The sequence below is a fragment of the Biomphalaria glabrata genome, chromosome 6 (genome assembly GCF_947242115.1).
Source record: "Biomphalaria glabrata chromosome 6, xgBioGlab47.1, whole genome shotgun sequence".
Lineage (NCBI taxonomy): Eukaryota > Metazoa > Mollusca > Gastropoda > Planorbidae > Biomphalaria > Biomphalaria glabrata.
In genome coordinates this window covers 17,569,062-17,590,265 of record NC_074716.1, presented here as the reverse complement: position 1 = coordinate 17,590,265, position 21,204 = coordinate 17,569,062, and the positions used below count along the sequence as shown (strand labels likewise).

At 34.6% G+C, this 21,204-nt stretch overlaps 2 protein-coding genes across 6 annotated transcripts in view; one reads left to right on the top strand and one right to left on the bottom strand.

Moving 5' to 3' along the window:
- The window catches only part of LOC129926686 (serine/threonine-protein kinase pakG-like), a 37,513-nt gene extending 32,504 nt beyond the window's left edge, over nt 1-5,009 (top strand). For 2 of the 4 annotated variants that reach the window (XM_056032220.1, XM_056032219.1), the window contains exons 3-5: nt 50-227; nt 1,171-1,267; nt 2,205-5,009. In XM_056032220.1, coding sequence (XP_055888195.1) covers nt 89-227; nt 1,171-1,267; nt 2,205-3,876 — 1,908 coding nt within the window. In that variant the 5' untranslated portion in view covers nt 50-88 and the 3' untranslated portion in view covers nt 3,877-5,009. The remainder of the gene's footprint in view (nt 1-49; nt 228-1,170; nt 1,268-2,204) is intronic. The other 2 variants (XR_008778387.1, XM_056032221.1) reach the window with 2 other exon arrangements.
- Nucleotides 5,010-7,673: 2,664 nt separating this feature from the next.
- On the bottom strand, nt 7,674-20,924 carry LOC106060911 (protein AMN1 homolog). Of its 2 annotated transcripts, XM_056032222.1 has the most exons (7): nt 20,847-20,924; nt 15,952-16,084; nt 14,524-14,668; nt 14,122-14,339; nt 13,572-13,628; nt 11,284-11,395; nt 9,614-9,832 (listed from the first exon to the last, which is right to left on the bottom strand). In XM_056032222.1, exons 1-7 carry the CDS (start codon nt 20,894-20,896, stop codon nt 9,750-9,752), a joined length of 798 nt encoding a protein of 265 aa, XP_055888197.1. In that variant the 5' UTR covers nt 20,897-20,924; the 3' UTR covers nt 9,614-9,749. The 2 variants fall into 2 exon arrangements, with proteins under 2 accessions (XP_013074394.2, XP_055888197.1); XM_013218940.2 differs by lacking the exons at nt 13,572-13,628; nt 14,122-14,339; nt 14,524-14,668; nt 15,952-16,084; nt 20,847-20,924 and having other exon boundaries at nt 7,674-9,832.
- Between the last annotated feature and the right edge of the window lie 280 nt (nt 20,925-21,204).

Sequence of the window (21,204 nt, the reverse complement as noted above, 5' to 3'; positions counted from 1 at the left end):
TGATATTTAACATTCGCCGACTGTAATATTTTGCTCTCTCTCTCTCTAGGCTATAAACTAAATAGTGTAGATCATCAAGTACTTCAACATGTCAACCAGTAACGACAGCAGCACCACAACGAATGAAACATCAAGCACAACTCAAGAGTCGACATCTAGTAGCAGTACGCAACCAAAAGTCGAAGGTAGGACTTTAGAGTCATACAGACAAATCTCAAAATTGCAAGGTTGAATAAGTTACAAAACAAAATTATTTGTTGACGTATTGAATGTTTTTCTAGGTCCAATTAGTATTACAGCGCAAATTTCAATTAGTTATTTTTTAAATGTAATTTTTTAAAAAATAAAATAAAATACTCCATTGTATTACTATTCTATCCTATGAGCTGATACCAGTACTGCGCTATCACTATGATTAAACCCCCCCCTACTATAGAGTATGCCCAAACACTTCTTTGGCCCATCAGTTGTGGTCTTCTCGTCTGCTTTCACCGTCAATTATTTGCCAATATTCTTTTTATTATGTTGAAATTGAAGACTAGCAAATTAGGCTTTTAAACTTACAAATAAAAAAAAATCTGGAATAACCAATAACAAAATCAACAAAGCAATTGATCACCTTCACTTACCATTTGGTATGTTGGACCGTTGGGACACCAGGCAAGATCTGTTGACCATCTGTCTTAATCCTTTGATAGAATCTCTTTCGATGAAAGACCCGTCCATTGTTAATGTTGTCTACCCATCGCTTTCTTTGTCGCTACTGTTTTTCTTTTCCCTGCTAGGGCTGGTACTGTTCCTCTAAGGAAGGTCTTTGCGAACCCTAAAGACCTTTGCGAACCCTGAAGACCTTTGTGAACCCTGAAGACCTTTGTGAACCCTGAAGACCTTGTAATATAGCCATGGAATTTTAGTTTGCGTTTTTTTAAAGCAGTTAGTAGGTCATCGTGGGGTCCAATCGCTGTGTTAATCCTGTTTCTCAGATAACTGTTATATGATGAAGTATATATACAAACATCATATGATACAGTTATTAATTCTTTTGTACACTATTTAGGCCCTATGATGACACTTCAAGTCATTTGTATATCATATAATATATATATATATAAGCTGTTATGCTCTAGATTTCCACAGTGTAGTTTTTAACACCTTCTTTCCTCTCTACAGAGATACCTGTCATTGTTGGTTCTGTAGTAGGCGGCGTTGTGTTTTTACTCTTGATTCTCATTGTTACAGTTGTAATAGTCAAGTGGAGAAAAAGGAAGTAAGTACCGCTACCCGAAGATGATTGCGTGTACCACTGCGTGTACCATTGCGTGTACCACTACGTGTCTATTTGTACACTAGCGTTACCCACCGGCTACGCCCGGTTAATTTCTCATGGACCCTCCCCTTTTTTTAATTCAAACTTTTAGTGATAAGACGTTGACTTGGAACGGCCGCTACATTCGAGTATCACTTCTCTCCCCCCCCCCAGAACTCTTGATAAATACTCCTATACACTCTCAGACTATTCTAAAGCTTAATTGAAGCATTTTTTTATGTTAAAGAATGAATGGGTAAAAATACCCCCACCTGCTAAAAAAAAAAACTTTAAAAAAAGATTTAAAAAAAAAGAGGTAGAATGAAAGGGAGACAAATAGCGAAAGAGGAGGAGAAAGAGATAAAAGATCAAAACTGAAACAGAGAGAGAGAGAGAGACAGACAGACATCAGATATATTCTCCTTTTAAAGCTTTTTCTTCAAACAATACAATTTTCACTATCCATTTTTTACATTTTCAACCTTAACTCCTAACTCTCTGAATGTTGTTAACTTTCTCATATGGTCGAGGACCACCAGCCTGTTCCTAGGTCTATGAAATTCTCAGCTTAAGAAATACTTGTCAGTAAATACTGATCTAGGAATAGAATTCAATGTTTCAATTCTCAGTTTAAGAAATACTTGTCAGTAAATACTGACCTAGGAATAGAATTCAATAGAGTTTGCACTTTCAAATTAGTTTTTAGATATTAGACATTTAGCATAGGTCTGTGTGTGTATGTGTGGGTGAGGTGTGTCTGAAGTGTGTGGCAAGTCGGATGGCTCAGTCGTGGGGCTGTATCGTATTTTTTTTCCTTTGCAATTTTTTTTGTAGTACGGCACATATTATTACACTAGATTTTTTTAAAACTAGTTCTTGTTCTCTCTACATCACACAGGACAAGAAGAAGAAAGTCACCAGCACCGTTACCTGATCTTCGGACACAAACTATTGAGCCACTGGACAAATCAACCCAGGGCTCACCATCTACAACACCAACTACATCCGAACAGCATTCTCCACGAGCGTCCCACAACAACAGCTTTGGGGTTGACACGGACATAGAAATGTCTCGAGACTCCTTAAGTCACCTGCCAGACATTTCCAAAACTGAAATTCATCTCCCCGGTCACAGTCCTAACTGGAACATTACGAGCGGACCGCTAATCAACAAGGCTATCTCCGAATCAAACATAAATAGAACTCCCAGAAATCAACCAATGATTTCTACTAATGATGAAAATAGTAGCATGGATTACATGGACATGAACTCTAATTCGATTCGCCCCTTCGCCCATAAATTCCTTTCTCAGAGATACGTGAATCTACAGAATGACACCTCCAAGCTTAACTTAAGCTCCGACACTTCTCAGGAGAGTCTGGGTGCCAAGGAGTCGCCCAAGAAAAGCAAGACCAAAGTGCAAGACAGCCTGGAGGAAGACATTCCTCAAGAAGATTATATAAACATGAGCAACGATCTGTTTCATAAACCAACAGACAAGGTAATCAAAGCAGAAAAGTCAGGCGAAATAGCTAACCAACCAAACAATGAAGATATAAGTGTTGAAGAGGGTCAACAAGACAGTTATATTAACATGGCAGAAATTGATATCAAACCACCAGCTCTCCTAAGTGCTACTGACACTCGTAAAGAAGTGTCTAGTAAAGCAGATACTGATAGGAAGTATTCCAATGAGTCAACTGATAATGCTGAGCCAGAGGACTACATTAACGTGGAGACAGTAGTTATACCATTTAAAGGTGAGAATAACAATCAAGTATTGAATAACAGATCGAATGTGTCAACACCTTATAAGCAAGAAATGAGTCCAAAATCTTCAAATAATCCATTAGTTGTTTCATCACCATTGAATAAAGACAATCATTCCAAACCTTCAAATAATAAATCCATAGGTCCGCAACTTTTGAATCAAAACAACAGTTCACTAACGTCACTAAATAAATCCTCCGCTATTCCATTCAATAAGAAAGATAGTTTTAAAACATCAGATACTGTTTCAAGAGTTCCTACTCTATTGAAACAAGAAACGCAACCAGGAGAAAAAACCTCCAACATTTCATCTTTAGCTCCAGAAAGAAACCAAATCGCCCGTGATGACGCTGATAGCTCTGACAGTGAGCCTCTAGAAGACTACGTTAATGTTGAAGAGAAATTTCAGCCCCCACATTTCATCAACAATGCCACCCAAAAAGAGACAATATCTCAAAATGAGATTTTAAAAGAAAGTAGTTCTTCCAACTCTTTACCAGGAGTAAAACAAGCGCCTCCAACTTTACCCAAGTCGAAGGCTGCCAAAAACATTTCAGATGAATTAGTCAGAACCAAACCCAACAGCAATAAGATAAACATGCACAAACAGCAGACGATAGCAGAAGTTCAAGAGGACAACTCTATTTATGAAAACGCAAACGAAAAGCCGCCAAAGAATTTAGAATTGTTGAAACCTCAAACTAACTTCAAAGACAATGCCGGTAAAATAAGCCCTAAACTGAATGCACTCTTGTCAAATATGCAACGGAAGCCTGCCGTTTCGCCCAAACCTAAATGAGGACAATTCCAGTGTTTACTTATCAAAGGTCATGTACATGTAAATAGGTGCTTGCGGTGTGTAAATAAACTGTGCCAGTAAGTTGCCAAAGCTCAAAGCAATATTTTCACGTGGTTCATTGACTAGAATGCACCTAAGTTTACTTAGTCACCCATACCTAGTGCCTGCATCAACAAATCAATGGTGGAGTTGGATTTTGTAGACAAAAAGCAAGATCTAAAAGCGGTGAAAAAAATCAATGTAGTTTATACTTATAATTTATTCACTCAAGTCTGAAGACTAACTTCTGTAAGACTTGTATTTAAACAACAGTGTATTATCTGACTTTATGGAGGGTTGGCTCTATTGACATTTCTTGTATCAATATTTCCATGTGGCTTCCAGAAAGTGACTTTTTAATTGGGTACAGTATTTGCTCATACATGTTGAATGTCTCCATACCTCAATGTTGCCTGCTAATGAAAGTGTCACTTTTGACAATCATAATTTCTATTTTTACCTAAAACTAAACTTGATACAATTACTAAATTATTGTACTGATGTGTTCCGCTGTAATCTCTTGTGTTGAAATGTTGAACTGTTGTTAAATGTATGATGCAGTTATTCCTACACGAACAAATGTGTGTGGTCATTGTAGTGTATTTAGTGATTGTAGTTTATTAAATGTATGATGCAGTTATTCCTACACGAACAAATGTGTGTGGTCATTGTAGTGTATTTATTGATTGTAGTTTATTAAATGTATGTGTCTCCTTCTTACTCAGCGTTGCTGAGCCAAATTTAGTCCTTAATGGATGACTTCCCGCAATCGTAGTTGGCAGTTGCGACACTGATTGTATTGAGCCGTCTTTTAGAAACTACGGCATATCTGGGCAAACAGACTCAGATAGTAAATGTAGGCTTACTACCTTGTAAGAGATACCTTCATCATTTCAAATTCACTGTTTGGGAAATCTTTTAGTTTTGGCGTGAGCTAAAGCATTTCCACCTCTATTAGTTAGAAATTCAGCACACACAATTTTATTACGTACACCAGCATAGAATCAGAAAATGGACACGATTCTGAGAATTGTATAAGATGCTGTCAAACTAATAAATATTATGAATAAATATTATGTAATCCTGCCACCCAATTCTAGAGTTTCTGGTTATTTTCATTGACTTGTTCTTTTGGTTCCTGTCACAACGTGTGTTGTGGTGCCGGGGATTTCACTTGAATTAAAATAGTTGAATAAATGACGATCTAGGATTCACAATAAAAGATTCTTTGTTAAAACACAACTCTGGAACTTTATTTAAATATAAAACGTAAGTACAGCTTATGTACAAGTTACAGATCAACAAGCACAAGAAACATTACAAAGGCTTTAAATCAGAGCTCTTAGAAAACGTGACTGTCTACCTAGGAAATACTTTCATCGACTGGCGTTCTTTCTACTCTCGTCAATTCTCTGGCGCTCAAATGTCTTTATTTATTTTCAAATCAACCAATAGATTTGCAACATCGTAATTACGTCTCAGGTAAAACCTGAGGCGCTGTCAAGGATCTAGATTTGTGGGGTAATTCCTGAGGCTCAGTCAAGGGTTTATATTTCTATTTACACACAAGCTTTTAAATGTGAAATATACAAGTAAATCTATAATGGCATCTGTGACATATTACCCCCCCCCTCCATTTAGCATTTGTATGGTAATAAAAATGCTCATATGTATTAAAAATATTTAAATATACACAAAATACCATACATGAAATTATAGAAAAATGGTTGAGGTAACATATGACAATGCTCTGAAAAATAAAGTCAACTTGGAGATAACAATAAAAAAAAATAAATGTAAATGCAGTGTCAGGTATATGAGAACAAAATTATTGATGACTTAGAACACCTGTTTCACTATTCAAGTGGTTATGAAAATGAGACAATATCAAAAGTTGTACAAAGCATAATACTTGCATAAATTAAATCTTGAATTGAATGAGTTACTTCTCTTCATGGTGCTTCATGATAAAATTAAAATATGACATTACAAAACTGATATACTAGACCTGTGAAAAATGAGTAGACAAATTAATTAATTAATTAAATATAACTGGATAATGTTCTTCCTTGACGAGTATGAATGATAATGGATCAAGTGACAGTTCCATAACATTTTGAAAAGCTATGAATCATAAGTTTGTTTCCAGAGAAAGAATTAAGTTCCCTTAAATACTATTGTAGAAGTATATATAAAGTGTATTATGTAATTTGTAATATATTTACTTTTTTCCCTTGAGTGACAATTATATTCATATGATGCAATAGATATGCATACTTTTTTAAAATCAGCTTTTATAGCATATTTGGTTCCTTCTGTCCGAAAGATAATGCATATATACAGATGAACCACTGATTTGAATTTCTTCTTGAGACAGGGTAGAATCCGGTCTGACCTACCAAGCCGATTCTAAAGCGTTTTAGGGCTTTCTGATAGGGCAGCTTTTTTTCTCATGTTCTTGTCTAAAGCCTATTCGTTTCTTTTGCTATAGGCTAGGTTCGTAACAGCGCGAGCAGTCTGTCCCATCTTGTGCTATTTCATCCCACATGCTTTCATTGGTGCCTGTAGTTTTCAGATCTCGCTTGCAGACATCTTTGTAGAGGATATCCTTAAAAATCCTTCCATCTGGCATGAAGATGACATGTCCAAGCCAACTTAGTCTTCTCTGTATCAAAAAAAAAAAAAAAAAAGCAGACACTGCGTATTGGCCAATTTCAAAATATCCTGATGCACATTATGTGTCACAGGCAGCGCAAGTCAAACTATTTAAGCCATGCTCGTGGTACATGTATACTGACCAAGACTGAAATACTAGCTCAAGAAGTACCAGAGATAAGCATGGTGCAGGAATTTACCTACCTGGCATCAACTATTGCCAGCAGCGTAAATTAAAACTTAAGAGCTGACAAATTCTTCTTCATAAAACTGTCAGGTAAAGTTTAGCCTTCGGCTCTTGGAACTCTAGGCCAGCAAAAGTGAACAAGACCTCCCTCTTACCTGTTCTGTCTGGAGGGTGGGTCACGGCATGAGGCCGCGTACACTAAGACCCCCGCCACTTTCCTTTTCTATGCCAGGCTAACCGTGCGGGGCACGTTTATGTAACGGCCCCTTGAGGAACAGCGCCTGGATTGTGACAAGGTTGTGGGAGCTTTTTTACAACTCTGCACAGTGCAATGAGAATGCTCTCGCACCCCCTTAGGCACACCCACGGGAGTCTTGTTTTGCTACCCTTTAGCCTAATCATTTCCTCCTACGATCGTTTCCATCCGGGCGCCACTATGAGGCAGGGTAGCATGACAAAAAGAATTGGAAAGGCTGCTGCATCAAAATATTACAAAACTCTTCCAGCGTTTCTGGGACAATGTCAAATAGACTATGGCATCCAAGAATTGATTTTATATAACTTCATTATACACAGACCTAGACACTTTTTTTACATCAGAAATTATAATTTACAGTAAGTCTCATTGTTTTATTTCATCTAACAGGCATCAACTTCAGTAATATTCTTTCCTAGTCTACACTGTAAGACTTTTCTTTTAGTACTAGTATTTAAACTGAAAGCCCGAGCAATGTGTCAAAACATTCACCACTGCATCTACAGTCACAATGTGAAAGTTTTCATTCTTTATATGATGTACGTCATAGACATCACAAGTTTATACATAGAAAGTTCCTCTGTACAATTTAATGATTTTTTTTTGTTCTTTCTGGAACAAATCTTAATGCAATTTTTAGAAAATGATATAACTCATGGATTAGTTTTGATATTAAAATTTTTAATCAAATATATCACATTAAAAAGAAACATGTTTCTTAATATAAATTATAAGATATATATATATATATATACATACATATGATACAAATCAATATATAGTTCAGCTCTAAAAAAAGTCATAGCAAAGACCGACACATACAGAAAGCACAATAAATCACACAACGGCACAGTCCTGGCTAATTACTTGTTAAAAGTTGATAGATTGTCCTTTCTTAATGTATGGGGGCCCACAGTAAAAATAAAATACAAAAACAAAAACAACAACCATCCTTGCAGCAGGTTGTTAGTCTCTGATGTCACCAGGCATCCCAGTCACATATTTCAATCATCACATCAACCTCAGCATTAATACATCATGTGACATAGCACACAGGTCATTCTGACATAGACACACTAAACAATGATTCATTGCACACTTTTGTCACACAGATTATAAAGTCTGGAACAGAATGTGAAAATAAGTCAAATTTAATGTCAATAAATCACAAAATTCAACAGATCATGACTTCACAGTTCAGTAGATTGTCCATGAGTTGACAGTTCCGTAGATTGTCAATGAGTTGACAGTTCAGTAGATTGTCCATGAGATGACAGTTCAGTAGATTGTCCATGAGTTGACAGTTCAGTAAATTGTCCATGAGATGACAGTACAGTAGATTGTCCATGAGATGACAGTTCAGTAGATTGTCCATGAGATGACAGTTCAGTAGATTGTCCATGAGTGGACAGTTCAGTAGATTGTCCATGAGTTGACAGTTCAGTAAATTGTCCATGAGATGACAGTACAGTAGATTGTCCATGAGTGGACAGTTCAGTAGATTGTCCATGAGTGGACAGTTCAGTAGATTGTCCATGAGTGGACAGTTCAGTAGATTGTCCATGAGATGACAGTTCAGTAGATTGTCCATGAGTTGACAGTTCAGTAGATTGTCCATGAGTTGACAGTTCAGTAGATTGTCCATGAGATGACAGTTCAGTAGATTGTCCATGAGTTGACAGTTCAGTAGATTGTCCATGAAATGACAGTTCAGTAGATTGTCCATGAGATGACAGTTCAGTAGATTGTCCATGATATGACAGTTCAGTAGATTGTCCATGAGATTACAGTTCAGTAGATTGTCCATGAGATGACAGTTCAGTAGATTGTCCATGAGTTGACAGTTCAGTAGATTGTCCATGAGTTGACAGTTCAGTAGATTGTCCATGAGTTGACAGTTCAGTAGATTGTCCATGAGATGACAGTTCAGTAGATTGTCCATGAGTTGACAGTTTAGTAGATTGTCCATGAGTGGACAGTTCAGTAGATTGTCCATGAGTTGACAGTTCAGTAAATTGTCCATAAGATGACAGTACAGTAGATTGTCCATGAGATGACAGTTCAGTAGATTGTCCATGAGATGACAGTTCAGTAGATTGTCCATGAGTGGACAGTTCAGTAGATTGTCCATGAGTGGACAGTTCAGTAGATTGTCCATGAGATGACAGTTCAGTAGATTGTCCATGAGTTGACAGTTCAGTAGATTGTCCATGAGTTGACAGTTCAGTAGATTGTCCATGAGATGACAGTTCAGTAGATTGTCCATGAGTTGACAGTTCAGTAGATTGTCCATGAAATGACAGTTCAGTAGATTGTCCATGAGATGACAGTTCAGTAGATTGTCCATGAGATGACAGTTCAGTAGATTGTCCATGAGTTGACAGTTCAGTACATTGTCCATGAGTTGACAGTTCAGTAGATTGTCCATGAGATGACAGTTCAGTAGATTGTCCATGAGTTGACAGTTCAGTAGATTGTCCATGAAATGACAGTTCAGTAGATTGTCCATGAAATGACAGTTCAGTAGATTGTCCATGAGATGACAGTTCAGTAGATTGTCCATGAGATTACAGTTCAGTAGATTGTCCATGAGAAGACAGTTCAGTAGATTGTCCATGAGTTGACAGTTCAGTAGATTGTCCATGAGTTGACAGTTCAGTAGATTGTCCATGAGTTGACAGTTCAGTAGATTGTCCATGAGATGACAGTTCAGTAGATTGTCCATGAGTTGACAGTTCAGTAGATTGTCCATGAGATCTGTTTCATCTTGCCCCCTTCCAACATTTCCAACTTCTCTTCCAAGGCCACTCTTGATTTCTCTGGAGTTGAAAAAAAAAAGTAAAATATATTTTGATTTCTACCTCATTTGTTTCCATGAATTTTTTTTTTTAAGTTTAGGGAATATCAGAAAGACAAAATGTGAGGCTGAATTAGCTGTCTATCAGCGGGGCTAAAGTTTGAATCCCAACATGAGCTTATGTTGTGTTTGCTGTGGGCCTCAAGTCTGCATGGAAACCTTTTCCACTCACTCAACAGCGATGGGCGCAGTGCACACTGCATAAAAGTAGAGCTATACAAATGTAATAAATCTAAATCTAAACAAAGTGTTCTACACTACAAACAGAATGAACATTTTCAAACTATAGGCAATGTTCTACACTACAAATAAATAGAATGAACATTTTCAAACTCTAGGCAATGTTCTACACTACAAATAAATAGAATGAACATTTTAAAACTCTAGGCAATGTTCTTCTATTCCATTATTTTCTTAGATGTTGTGCTCTTATCTTATCAATGGTTTGCTCCTATCATACATTAGCAGGAAGACAAATTGTTAGGACCAGAATCTATTTGCAGCATATTTCTACATATGCTTGTGATAATTTTGCTCTTTATTACAAGCATACTATTGAGATGAACTATTTTGAGGAAGGTAGTGTAGTTGTAAATTCAATATTGCAACAAATCAATATTTTATTGTTGTAAAGGAGATTCTATATAGATCACATTTTTAGTTTATGAGACAGAAGAATGAAATAACAATTGTATTAATCTAGAAGAAGTAAAGGTATTAATGTACTTTATCAAGCTACTTAAAAAGTAAAGGTATTAATGTACTTTATCAAGCTAATTAAAAAGTAAAGGTATTAATGTACTTGATCAAGCTACTTAAAAAGTAAAAGGTACTAATGTACTTTATCAAGCTACTTAAAAAGTAAAGGTATTAATGTACTTTATCAAGCTAATTAAAAAGTAAAGGTATTAATGTACTTGATCAAGCTACTTAAAAAGTAAAAGGTACTAATGTACTTGATCAAGCTACTTAAAAAGGAAAGGTACTAATGTACTTTATCAAGCTACTTAAAAAGTAAAGGTATTAATGTACTTGATCAAGCTACTTAAAGAAGAAAAGGTATTAATGTACTTGATTAAGCTACTTAATCATAAATAACAGACTTCTTCATGTGACCAAAATATAAATAAAAGTATATCAGTATTCTTAAGAACAAAAATCTAGAAAGATAAGATTAGACACCAAACTAGAGATTAGTATCAGTGGGTTCTAATTCAAAGACTGCAAATTATTTTCTTTTTGAAAGGGTACAACAATGCCTCCATAATTATGTAGTCTTCAGACACAGATTTATTTTTTTAATGTAATTATGTAAAAAGTCCTATGTAATTAATAAATATAAAGCCTACACAACGACTATGTCACTTACAAGCTTTTAAATATTTAACATTGTTAGTCCAATAAAGTAGTTACCTGTGATATTTGGGCAGCGGGCAAAAAGTAAAATTCTGATCATTGGACACATCATTATCAACAGCTCCACAGTGTCATCAGTTAGACTTCTACAACCACTGATGTCTATTTCCTAAACAAAGTCAGACACAAGCAAATTACAAACTTCAAAAACTATGAATTTCTTGACGTATCTAAATTGCCAGAACAACATAATACCTTTTAAAAAGTTCAGTAAGGAATCGGCTTTAAAAATGCCATTAACCCAATGACCATTGCCAGTGGACAGGCATGCACCAGGAGCTCCTTACCCCAAATCCTGTCCGAAGGTGCCACAATGGCAGCATCCATTAATATTATTGGGTCATGCCTTTTGCATTGCAAACAGTCCCCATTCCTGGTCTCCAATAGCTTAAGTGGCCAGGAACTGTGCTGACCATGGGGAATTTCCTATACTGTAACCACAACGATGCTGTTAATATAAGAGCTGACACTCCAACCACAGGTCTCTGATGATTGTCCCCCCCTGTGGAATAGCTTGGCAGACTTGTTTTCAGGTCTCTGTTCAATCCTCACCTCGACCCCAGAGGAGAAAACCTAAACCTGGGTACCCCAACAGAGGTTTTGTTTGCTACCCCCTAATATACTACTAGATGTTTCCATAGAGGGCTTACAGTGAGGCTATAGGATCTGGAAAGCTCAGCTAGAACAATATAAAAGTGATTCAGACATTGTTCAATTAAAATTAAAATTAAAGAATTGATTTTAAAAAATTACAGACAAATATAAAATGTACTAAAAATGAATTGAAGAAGTAACATCTAAAACCATAGATCTGTTTGAAGCCTGCTATTAAAGTAGAAAAGTCTGTGCATGTTATCAGAGACAGAATCCTTGGATCTAAATTCAAGACCAGCAGCTATGAATGTTTTGAAAACAGGGCCCACCACTTACTCTTCAATAAAGAAACTGCACCATAAGCAATGGACATTTTTTTTTTATTTTTTCAGTCTTTCGATTAAAAGAAAAGTTTTTTATTCTTTCTTTTAATTTCGCCTTCAGACAGAGACTCTTCACCAGACGAGAGTGAATATAACGTTTTTCTCAAGTGTGACACTACATTTAAATTGTTGAAAATGTAACAGGAATAAAATCATTATTTTCTATACTACATTTTGTGTGCCATTAAATTATGATTGTTATGGAACAGATGTGTGTATACTTTCTGAGGCAACTATGAGACATAAGTGAATAAAAATAGTGGACCAGAAGAAGAAATGGAAGACGAGACAGAACTATCTATCTTTAATGTATGGAAACCAGTAGTTTTGAAGACAGTAGAATCATATATTGTTTAAATTGTTTGACATCTTGTTATTTCATTTGCATCTCTCTTATAGTTCTACATTGCAATTGAAAGCTGTTTATCCAGTGGCGTAGATAGGGTGGGGGTGAGTAGGGGGGAAAATCTGAAGATCCCATGGGCCCAAATGAGTGTCAGAAATTTGTTTTTAAATAAATTAAATATTACGTCACTGCCATGTAATATTGCTTTTCACGTTGTTATATAAATCAGCAACCATGCTGTATTTATTCCACACAGAGTGGCAACAGGTTCCATTCGGGTTAGTCTCAATTTCAAGGAACAGTGCTGACTAGTGCTGTGTTACTCTCAGGAAGTAACTTGTTGGATAGGGTAGTTTATTTCATCATCCTTATCAATTAAGAAGAAACCTGATAAGAGCACTGAAAACAAAGGAGACCATGAATGTGTCGAAGAAAAGTATCACTTTTTAGATGAGTCACACAAAGATACAGCAGTCGAAGAAGTGAAAATGTCTCTTGATGAGAGAAGCGATATGAATAGAGATTTGTCACTTGTGCATTATTTCGCCAATAAATAACTGTGTAATAGAGGCTTAATGATCATTTCTTGTTAATGTTACTGATATACTGTACCTATCTGAATGTAGGGTTATATATTTAGTAAGTACATTATATCATGTCAAAATGCAAGGGGTCCCCAAATCCCTAGCTACACCCCTGAGTTTATCCTATTTTTCAAAAAAAGATTTTCGATCGTTATTCAAGATTTGCTTAGAAGTAAAAATTATAAGTCTACAAAAATGAGCAAGACTAGCTGTCTGGAGCTATGACCCAATGCACCACCCTATCAACAATAATGTATTTCCATAAGTTAATTCCACAAAAACATCCTAGAAAGGACTTTTTTCTCTAGTTCTTTTACATTTTGTTATATACTTGCTGCCCTTGACCAATCAAAATGATAAACTAGAAAACAAACTCACTGTCAAGACCTGTGCACAGAGACCCTGACACAAACAGTATACTCCAGAATCTGTCACCTGAAGAAATATATATCAAATAAGTATTCTTACAATACAAATTTCACAAACTAATATAGTATTTACTTATAATGGAATGTGTGTTAAATAAAACATTCACACTGAGATGCTATTTTTTTAGAATTCTGGATTATGATTAGTTAATTTTTAAACTGTACATGTGAAGCCATGACAGGATGCTAGAACTGAAAAAGAGAAACGGCATAAACTCCCGACGGAGATAGATTTAAGATAAAAGGAAAAATTGAGAATCTTACACAACTTGTGTTTAAATTAGTATTTTGAATATAACTACACTGATAAATACAAAGCTTGTAGATGTTTGTAAATAATTTTTGTATAAAAAGAATTTTAGCTTTACTATACATTTGTGTGTAACTTGATATAAAACATATTCCTTTCTGGAGATGTTTAATAAAAAACAAAACTCTAATAGGATTCATAACAATCATTTGTGTATAACTAAAAACAAAGCAGCAATCAAACCAGATACCTGTGTTGACGTGATGTTTAATGACTTGAGGTGGTGTGAGTATTCACCCAATGCTCTCAAGGACACATCTGTCAGCAGCATACACCCACCCACATTAAGCTCTCGCAGTCTTGGACAGTTCTTGGACAAAGCCACAATGGCGTCATCTGTCAGTTTGATATTCCGACGAAGGTAAACAATTTGAAGATTTGGACAGGATTCTGATAGCCTCATGATACCTAAAGTCAAAGGGAGACCATTGTTAACATTCATAAAGGGGAATTTTAAAAAATATATATTTCCTTTATCCAAAAAGAAAATGTCTATTAAAATAAATAATGTAGCACAATGAAGTTCATTGAAATTTTATTCTGCCATAAAGAAATCAGGAAAAAAAAAGTAATGCAAAAACATTATTATCACCAGTAGATGTTATAGTTTCATTGGCTTCCTTGAAAGAGTTCAGATCAATTTTGAATAACTGCTTCATGTTGGACAACTTGAAGAGACATGCATCAGACACTTGACTGATACTTAGATCTAAAGACATCAATCGAGAATAAAGCACCTAAAATAAAAATATATCAATTTAACAAAATCACAATCTAGTAATTATAACTCAGTGTATTCTACTAAAATAATTCAATCTGCCTCTCTATTGTATTAAAAGTAACTCAATCTAGTGATTATAACAATGTGTGTTCTACTAAAATAATTCAATCTGCCTCTCTATTGTATTAAAAGTAACTCAATCTAGTGATTATAACAATGTGTGTTCTACTAAAATAATTCAATCTGCCTCTCTATTGTATTAAAAGTAACTCAATCTAGTGATTATAACAATGTGTGTTCTACTAAAATAATTCAATCTGCCTCTCTATTGTATTAAAAGTAACTCAATCTAGTGATTATAACAATGTGTGTTCTACTAAAATAATTCAATCTGCCTCTCTATTGTATTAAAAGTAACTCAATCTAGTGATTATAACAATGTGTGTTCTACTAAAATAATTCAATCTGCCTCTCTATTGTATTAAAAGTAACTCAATCTAACTCAACCCAGTGAGCTATTGAAGTATTTATTAAATATGTTTTGAAGATTATTGCTTGGTTAAAAATTTTAGCAAACCACCTAATTATCTAGAGAAGGCTTAAATCTTCCCTAAGCTTAGTACATTCTCTTTATAAAAGAAAATTAATTAATTACAACTAACTGATTAACTAATTGGCTATTTTTTTTTATTGATTCTAGTGATGTCATTGAAAATGAATAATTGTGCAAAGTTTCAACTTGATTAGAGAATGGGAAGTTAGACTTATAACATGTACAAAATTCCACCCAGATATACAGAGTAAGATAATATAATTTTTATTTAAAAAAACTAACAGAATGTTAGTGGGTAAACAGATCAAGTTTGGAAAATATAGTCAGACAATGAGAATTAATAAGGATACAACTGATAACAAACTACAGAACAAAAATGAGCCCCACTGAATCCTGAACAAACAAAAATGAAATCTTAAAGTAAGCATAATGGTCTTCATCTACATAAAAAATTAAAAAAAACTCCTACAACAAATACAGATTGACTATTAAGCAGATAAATTTAAATTTTCATTACGCACATTTTCATAAAATACTGATTTTTATTAGTCTACAGAGTTTTATGACATTATGCTAACTTTATTACCTAATTTTATATTGTGAATTTTCAAACATTCCTTCATAAATAAAGACCATCCTTTGGCAATAATATTATCTTTTGAAATTGTATTTACAATATGTTTCAATGTGTCTTAATTATCCTGAAGATTTTTGATGCACTATGCCAATCAGTCTCTACTTCCTACCTTGTCAATGTTGTCATCTGTAATGAGGCCTCTTTTGCTCATCAAACGTAGCACAGCTTGCTTGATGTTTGCAGGTGTTTCCCACAGACTATCTTCATAATTGCCTAAGTGACGAATCACTACTGATGTGGATCTTTACAAATATAATAAAATAATTATAAATCTTATCAACATTTATACTTTTTTAAACCAATAAAACATAATTTAGAAATTCCCTTTTGAAGGTGAGAATGTTTGTACCATTAGATAAGTACAGATCACTTCCTTTGCTTCTCTAATCAATTATTTAGTCAACATTACAACCAACAGTCATTCCTTAACCATTTTATAGTATTCATTAGAGCAAGGAAATTCAGAAATTGAAGGTGACAATTAATCCTAATTCATTATCCAATAATTTATTATTCCTATAATTTGACTTTACCTAATTATTAGATTGAAAGAAGGGACCAAAAGAAAAGTTGTAAGTCTGCATAAAATTGTGCCTATAAATCAACTTTAGACCATAGATTCATAAACAATGGATGTCTTGTGAATATAGGGCGGGAAGCATGGTCGAGAGGCTAAGTACGCTTAGACTTGGCTTGGCTACCTATGAAGGGGCCATCGAGGTTCAACACCCTACTCGAGCAGAGTTGTGTTTACTTAACGCCTAAAGGCTGCATGGAAAACCTTCTCCCAGATACCCCCTCCCTCCCCACTGGTCCACAAATGAGCTTGGACCACAGCGCTCTGAGCATGCTGTAAGCATGAAAGTTGCGCTATATAGAAGCTATAATTATTATAACAAATGAATGAGTTCTGCTAGATCAAGTTCCTCAGAAGTTCAGTCCTAATTGAATGCTTACTTCATTTTGTTTAGTATATTCTAATATTGGTCTAACCAAGGCTACATAGTATTAATTTTAGGTTCTTGCTTGATTTTTTAAAATGTGTTTAAATGATCTATGTTAACAGAAAAAAAACTACATGATTTATATAATATGTCTGTAGTGCATGCATTTATATCTATAGCTATTTACATGTAACAAGATCTACATCTAGCATATTTTAGTTTAAAATTTGAAAATAAATAAATTTAAATAAAAAGTTGTTGTTTTTTTAGTCACTAGAGTCTACCTATTTTAACTTTAAATGTAATGTATCTCTTGGTCTAGATCTATATTTAAAGAAACTAAGGCAGAAAGAGTTTATAATAAGTATTTAAAAATTAAACACCTAACCAAAAAAGTAAGCAGACAGCTGCAGAATGAATACATAAACAATGTAATATCTAAAGATAACTACAAAAACCTATGGTCATACATTAAGTCTATGAAAAAGGAAACAACAGGCATAGGAATCCAAAAACATCAACATCAAACCAAATAAAACATCTGGACCTGATGGTATTCCAGCTAGATTACTCAAAGAACTATGAACTAGCACGAGTGTTCAAAATACTTTGTCAGGCATCTCTTAACCAGGACAGAGTTACAAGGGACTGGAAAGAAGCTAATGTCATCCCCCCCCCCCTATTTAAAAAAAGGAGAAAAATCTGACCCAGGAAACTACAGACCAGTATCACTTACCAGCATCACATGTAAAATCCTAGAACACATAATATGTAGCAACATCATAAGCCACTTAGACAAACATAATGTCCTTACTCCATACCAACATGGCTTTAGGAAATATAGATCATGTGAAACACAACTAATAGGACTAATTGATGATTTTTCAAAAGGTTTAGATTTCTTCTTCTTCTTCTTCATCGTTCTCATTGTTATGTTGGAGTGTTCATATGACTAGACCAATACATGAGATGAACTGCGCAGTGGTTTCCAAATCAAATCCTCTTGGTAGAGAGAGCAGTTTTGGAGGACGTGGTCGGCATTTTCTGGTGATACTCCACATGGGCAGATTTCACTGGTTCCAATTTTGAGCTTCCGGAACATGTGTTGTCGCATTCTGTTGTGTCCGGTCCTGAGTCGAAAGATTAGACGTTGGTCTTGTCGGGATAGCTTATAGTAAGCATCATCTTTCTTGTGATTTGGATGGGAGCTCGTCCATTTCTCATTTATTTTATCTACAATTAATTTCTTCATTTCTTCTGGATAGAGAGCAGAGTTTACTTGTGAGTTTGTTCTCCCACTCTTGGCGAGTGTGTCAGCCTTCTCATTTCCTGCTAGTTGTATGTGAGCTGGTATCCATTGAATGACAGTTTTTTTGATGTTGTGGTTGAGCTTTGTGAGTGCTGTTCTGAGGTTTTTAATATAAGGGGAATCAGAGTTTTGCAGGCTTTGGAGGGTTGTTTTTGCGTCTGTTAGAAAGACAATCTGACTGTGAGGGGAACTTGGATGATTTGCTAGCATGGTAGCAGCTAGTGCTAGTGCTTCCCTTTCTGCTCTGTGACTGTCAGAGAGCTCTCCAGTTGCAAAGGATTTTTCTAGTTTTCCTCCATCTGGCCATTCGATAAGTATTCCAGCTCCTCCATTTGTGGTGGCTTTATGGGATGAGCCATCCGTGTAAACTCTGATCCACTGATTGCTAGGGTAATTGGTATGTAGAAAACAGTTCACTATTTCCTTGAGCTCTGTTAGTCTGTAATCAGATTTTCTTTTTATGTTTTCAATATGGTCCCTTATAGTAGGAAGAGGGCTTTCATCCCAGGGTGGAGATTCATTATAGTGTATCGAGGATTCCAGGTTTAGATGATAGTGAGCAAATAGATGCTATCTTACAAGATTTTTCCCTAAGTTTTTGACAAAGTTCACCACCATGGTTTGCTTAAAAAAATAAAACATTTTGGAATTGATGGTCCATTGCATCAGTGGATTAAAGATTTTCTGATAGGGAGAGAACAAACTATAACAATAAATGGCTCTAAGATACAGAAATTTTAAAAAGAGAATAAGATGAATTACAGAAATGAGAATCTAATTGGAGCATGTCTTTCCACCTAGAAAAATGTCAGTTATTAAGTGTAACAAAAATACTAAAACAAATTAATTCCACATTATTCATGGTAAACCAGTAACACAGACTATAAATGCAAAATACCTAGGTGTTATAATAAATTAAAAACTGTTATGGAATCCCAACATTGATGAAACTATAAAAAAATTGAAAAAAGCATTAGGGTTTATTAATAGAAATTTCTATAAATCAAATAAGAACATAAAACTAAAATGTTATTTAACCTTGGTTAGGCCATTAATAGAATATGCATCCTCTGTTTGGTACCCCTCAACTCAAGAAAACATTAAGAAACTGGAACAGATACAAAATAGAGCAGTGAGATTCATAACAAATGAATATTCACATTTGACTAGAGTAACACCTTTAGTAAAATCACTAAATTTAGAAAGCCTTCAGGATAGAAGACTTAAAAGTAAAGTAGCAATTATACATAAAACACTGAACCATAATCTTCAAATACAATAACAAAATTTAATTTATAAAATACTCAGAAAGACACAAAGATAAAGGCACATTAATCGTTCCATATGCTAGGACAAATCTGTACAGAGGTTCTTTCTTCCCAAGCTTTGTTAGAGTAGAGCATGGAATGGGTTGCTTGAGATAGCAGACTAGATCTAGATATAAAATACTAGATTAAATGAATATCTAAATAGACCTAGGCCTGCAGCTAGACCAATAAATATAATTATTAAATATCATATTCATAATTATTTTATTTTATACTGATTGTAACTGATATATATATATATATATATATATTATAGTCATACTGTATAAATAAAGTATAGTTTACTAGAATTAGAATAGTTTCAATAGATCTGGACCTAGATCTACTTATTACTTTAATTTTGTGATTTGTGTACTAGAAATTATCTTCTATAGATTATTTTAATAATAGTCTGCAAGACTTTAATCTCTATATTAGTAGAGTTAGACTGTATAGAATAGATCATCTAAATGTATGATGATAAATCTTGATCTAGTTTATCTAGATATTCTCTAGTAAAGTCTAGATCTAGATAGTTTACAGTACAGTACTTCTTCTTTATAATTGTCATAAGAGGTAAGTTTATATGACTCTTTGAATTCTAGATGGAAGTTTGCCTCCATATGCCTGTCTCAAAAAAATGTCTGTCTGGAAAAAATCCAAGCAGATGTAAATTATTACATTCCTATTTCTGATGTCTCATCATAATCCCAAAGCATTTGGATTAGAAGCAAGGCCAGTTTAATGTCCCCGATATTCTTTCTCTGTACCACATCAGCCATGCTGAAACTCAGTGAAACACATTATTGACCTAGACATGTGTAGTACACTGATGATGATATGATACAGTCTCACAGTGACTCTACACAGCTTGTCTTGAGTTTGAAAGCTTAAGTCTAAGATTAAGTCTATATTACACTACATAGTGATTACTTCAAAAATGAAAAAAGAATATATTTAGATCTAGAATGACTAGATTCTAGATCTATCTATATTCTATATAGACTATAGTCTATCTAGACCTAGTGACCTACTCATCCTCTACTACAGTCAAAAATTGTAGTCATGTATAGCTTTACTTTTGACTTTATTTAGAGAAGCTAAGCTAGCTAGTTTAGCTAGCTTCGTATTACGAGTAGTACGTACTGTAGTAGGCTACTCACTAGTAGTACTAGTACTACTAGTAGTAGTACGACTACGTTAGTTACTAGTACGTAGATCTAGTAACGTTAAAAAACGTACCTCTCCGTCTACGACCTCAAGTCTCTTAATGAAGTTAATCTCTACCGTACGACGGTAAGTCCTTCGCATTTAATGATCTATGTAATCATATTAATGTGATTAATATATTACATTACAGTATTTGTAACTCTAAAATGTCTAGATCTATATCTAGAAAGATACAATTTAAATTAACACTTTTAAAACGATTTCTTTAACTTACGTTTGAAACAAACTAGGGATACTAAATACGCAGGATCCTGTGGCCGCCATCTTTCAACAAACGGTTGGTAAATATGGATTGTGCGATTACGGAAAAAACGAAATACTATTGGATAATTTCATTATATTCACAGACATATATAAAATTACAAAAACAAAATTCTATTACTAGCTATGACCCGTTTTTACACTGAAAAAGGTGACGGTCTGACTGTAGTATAATTGTATAATGTCGATTATTTTGTACGAGACCTTTTTTCTGCATCTTTCAATGGAAAGGTCAGCATTATAGCAGCCTACCACTTTTGGTCCTTGAATTGCTTTTTTTTTTTTTTTTCAATTTTGTTTTCCTTACTTAC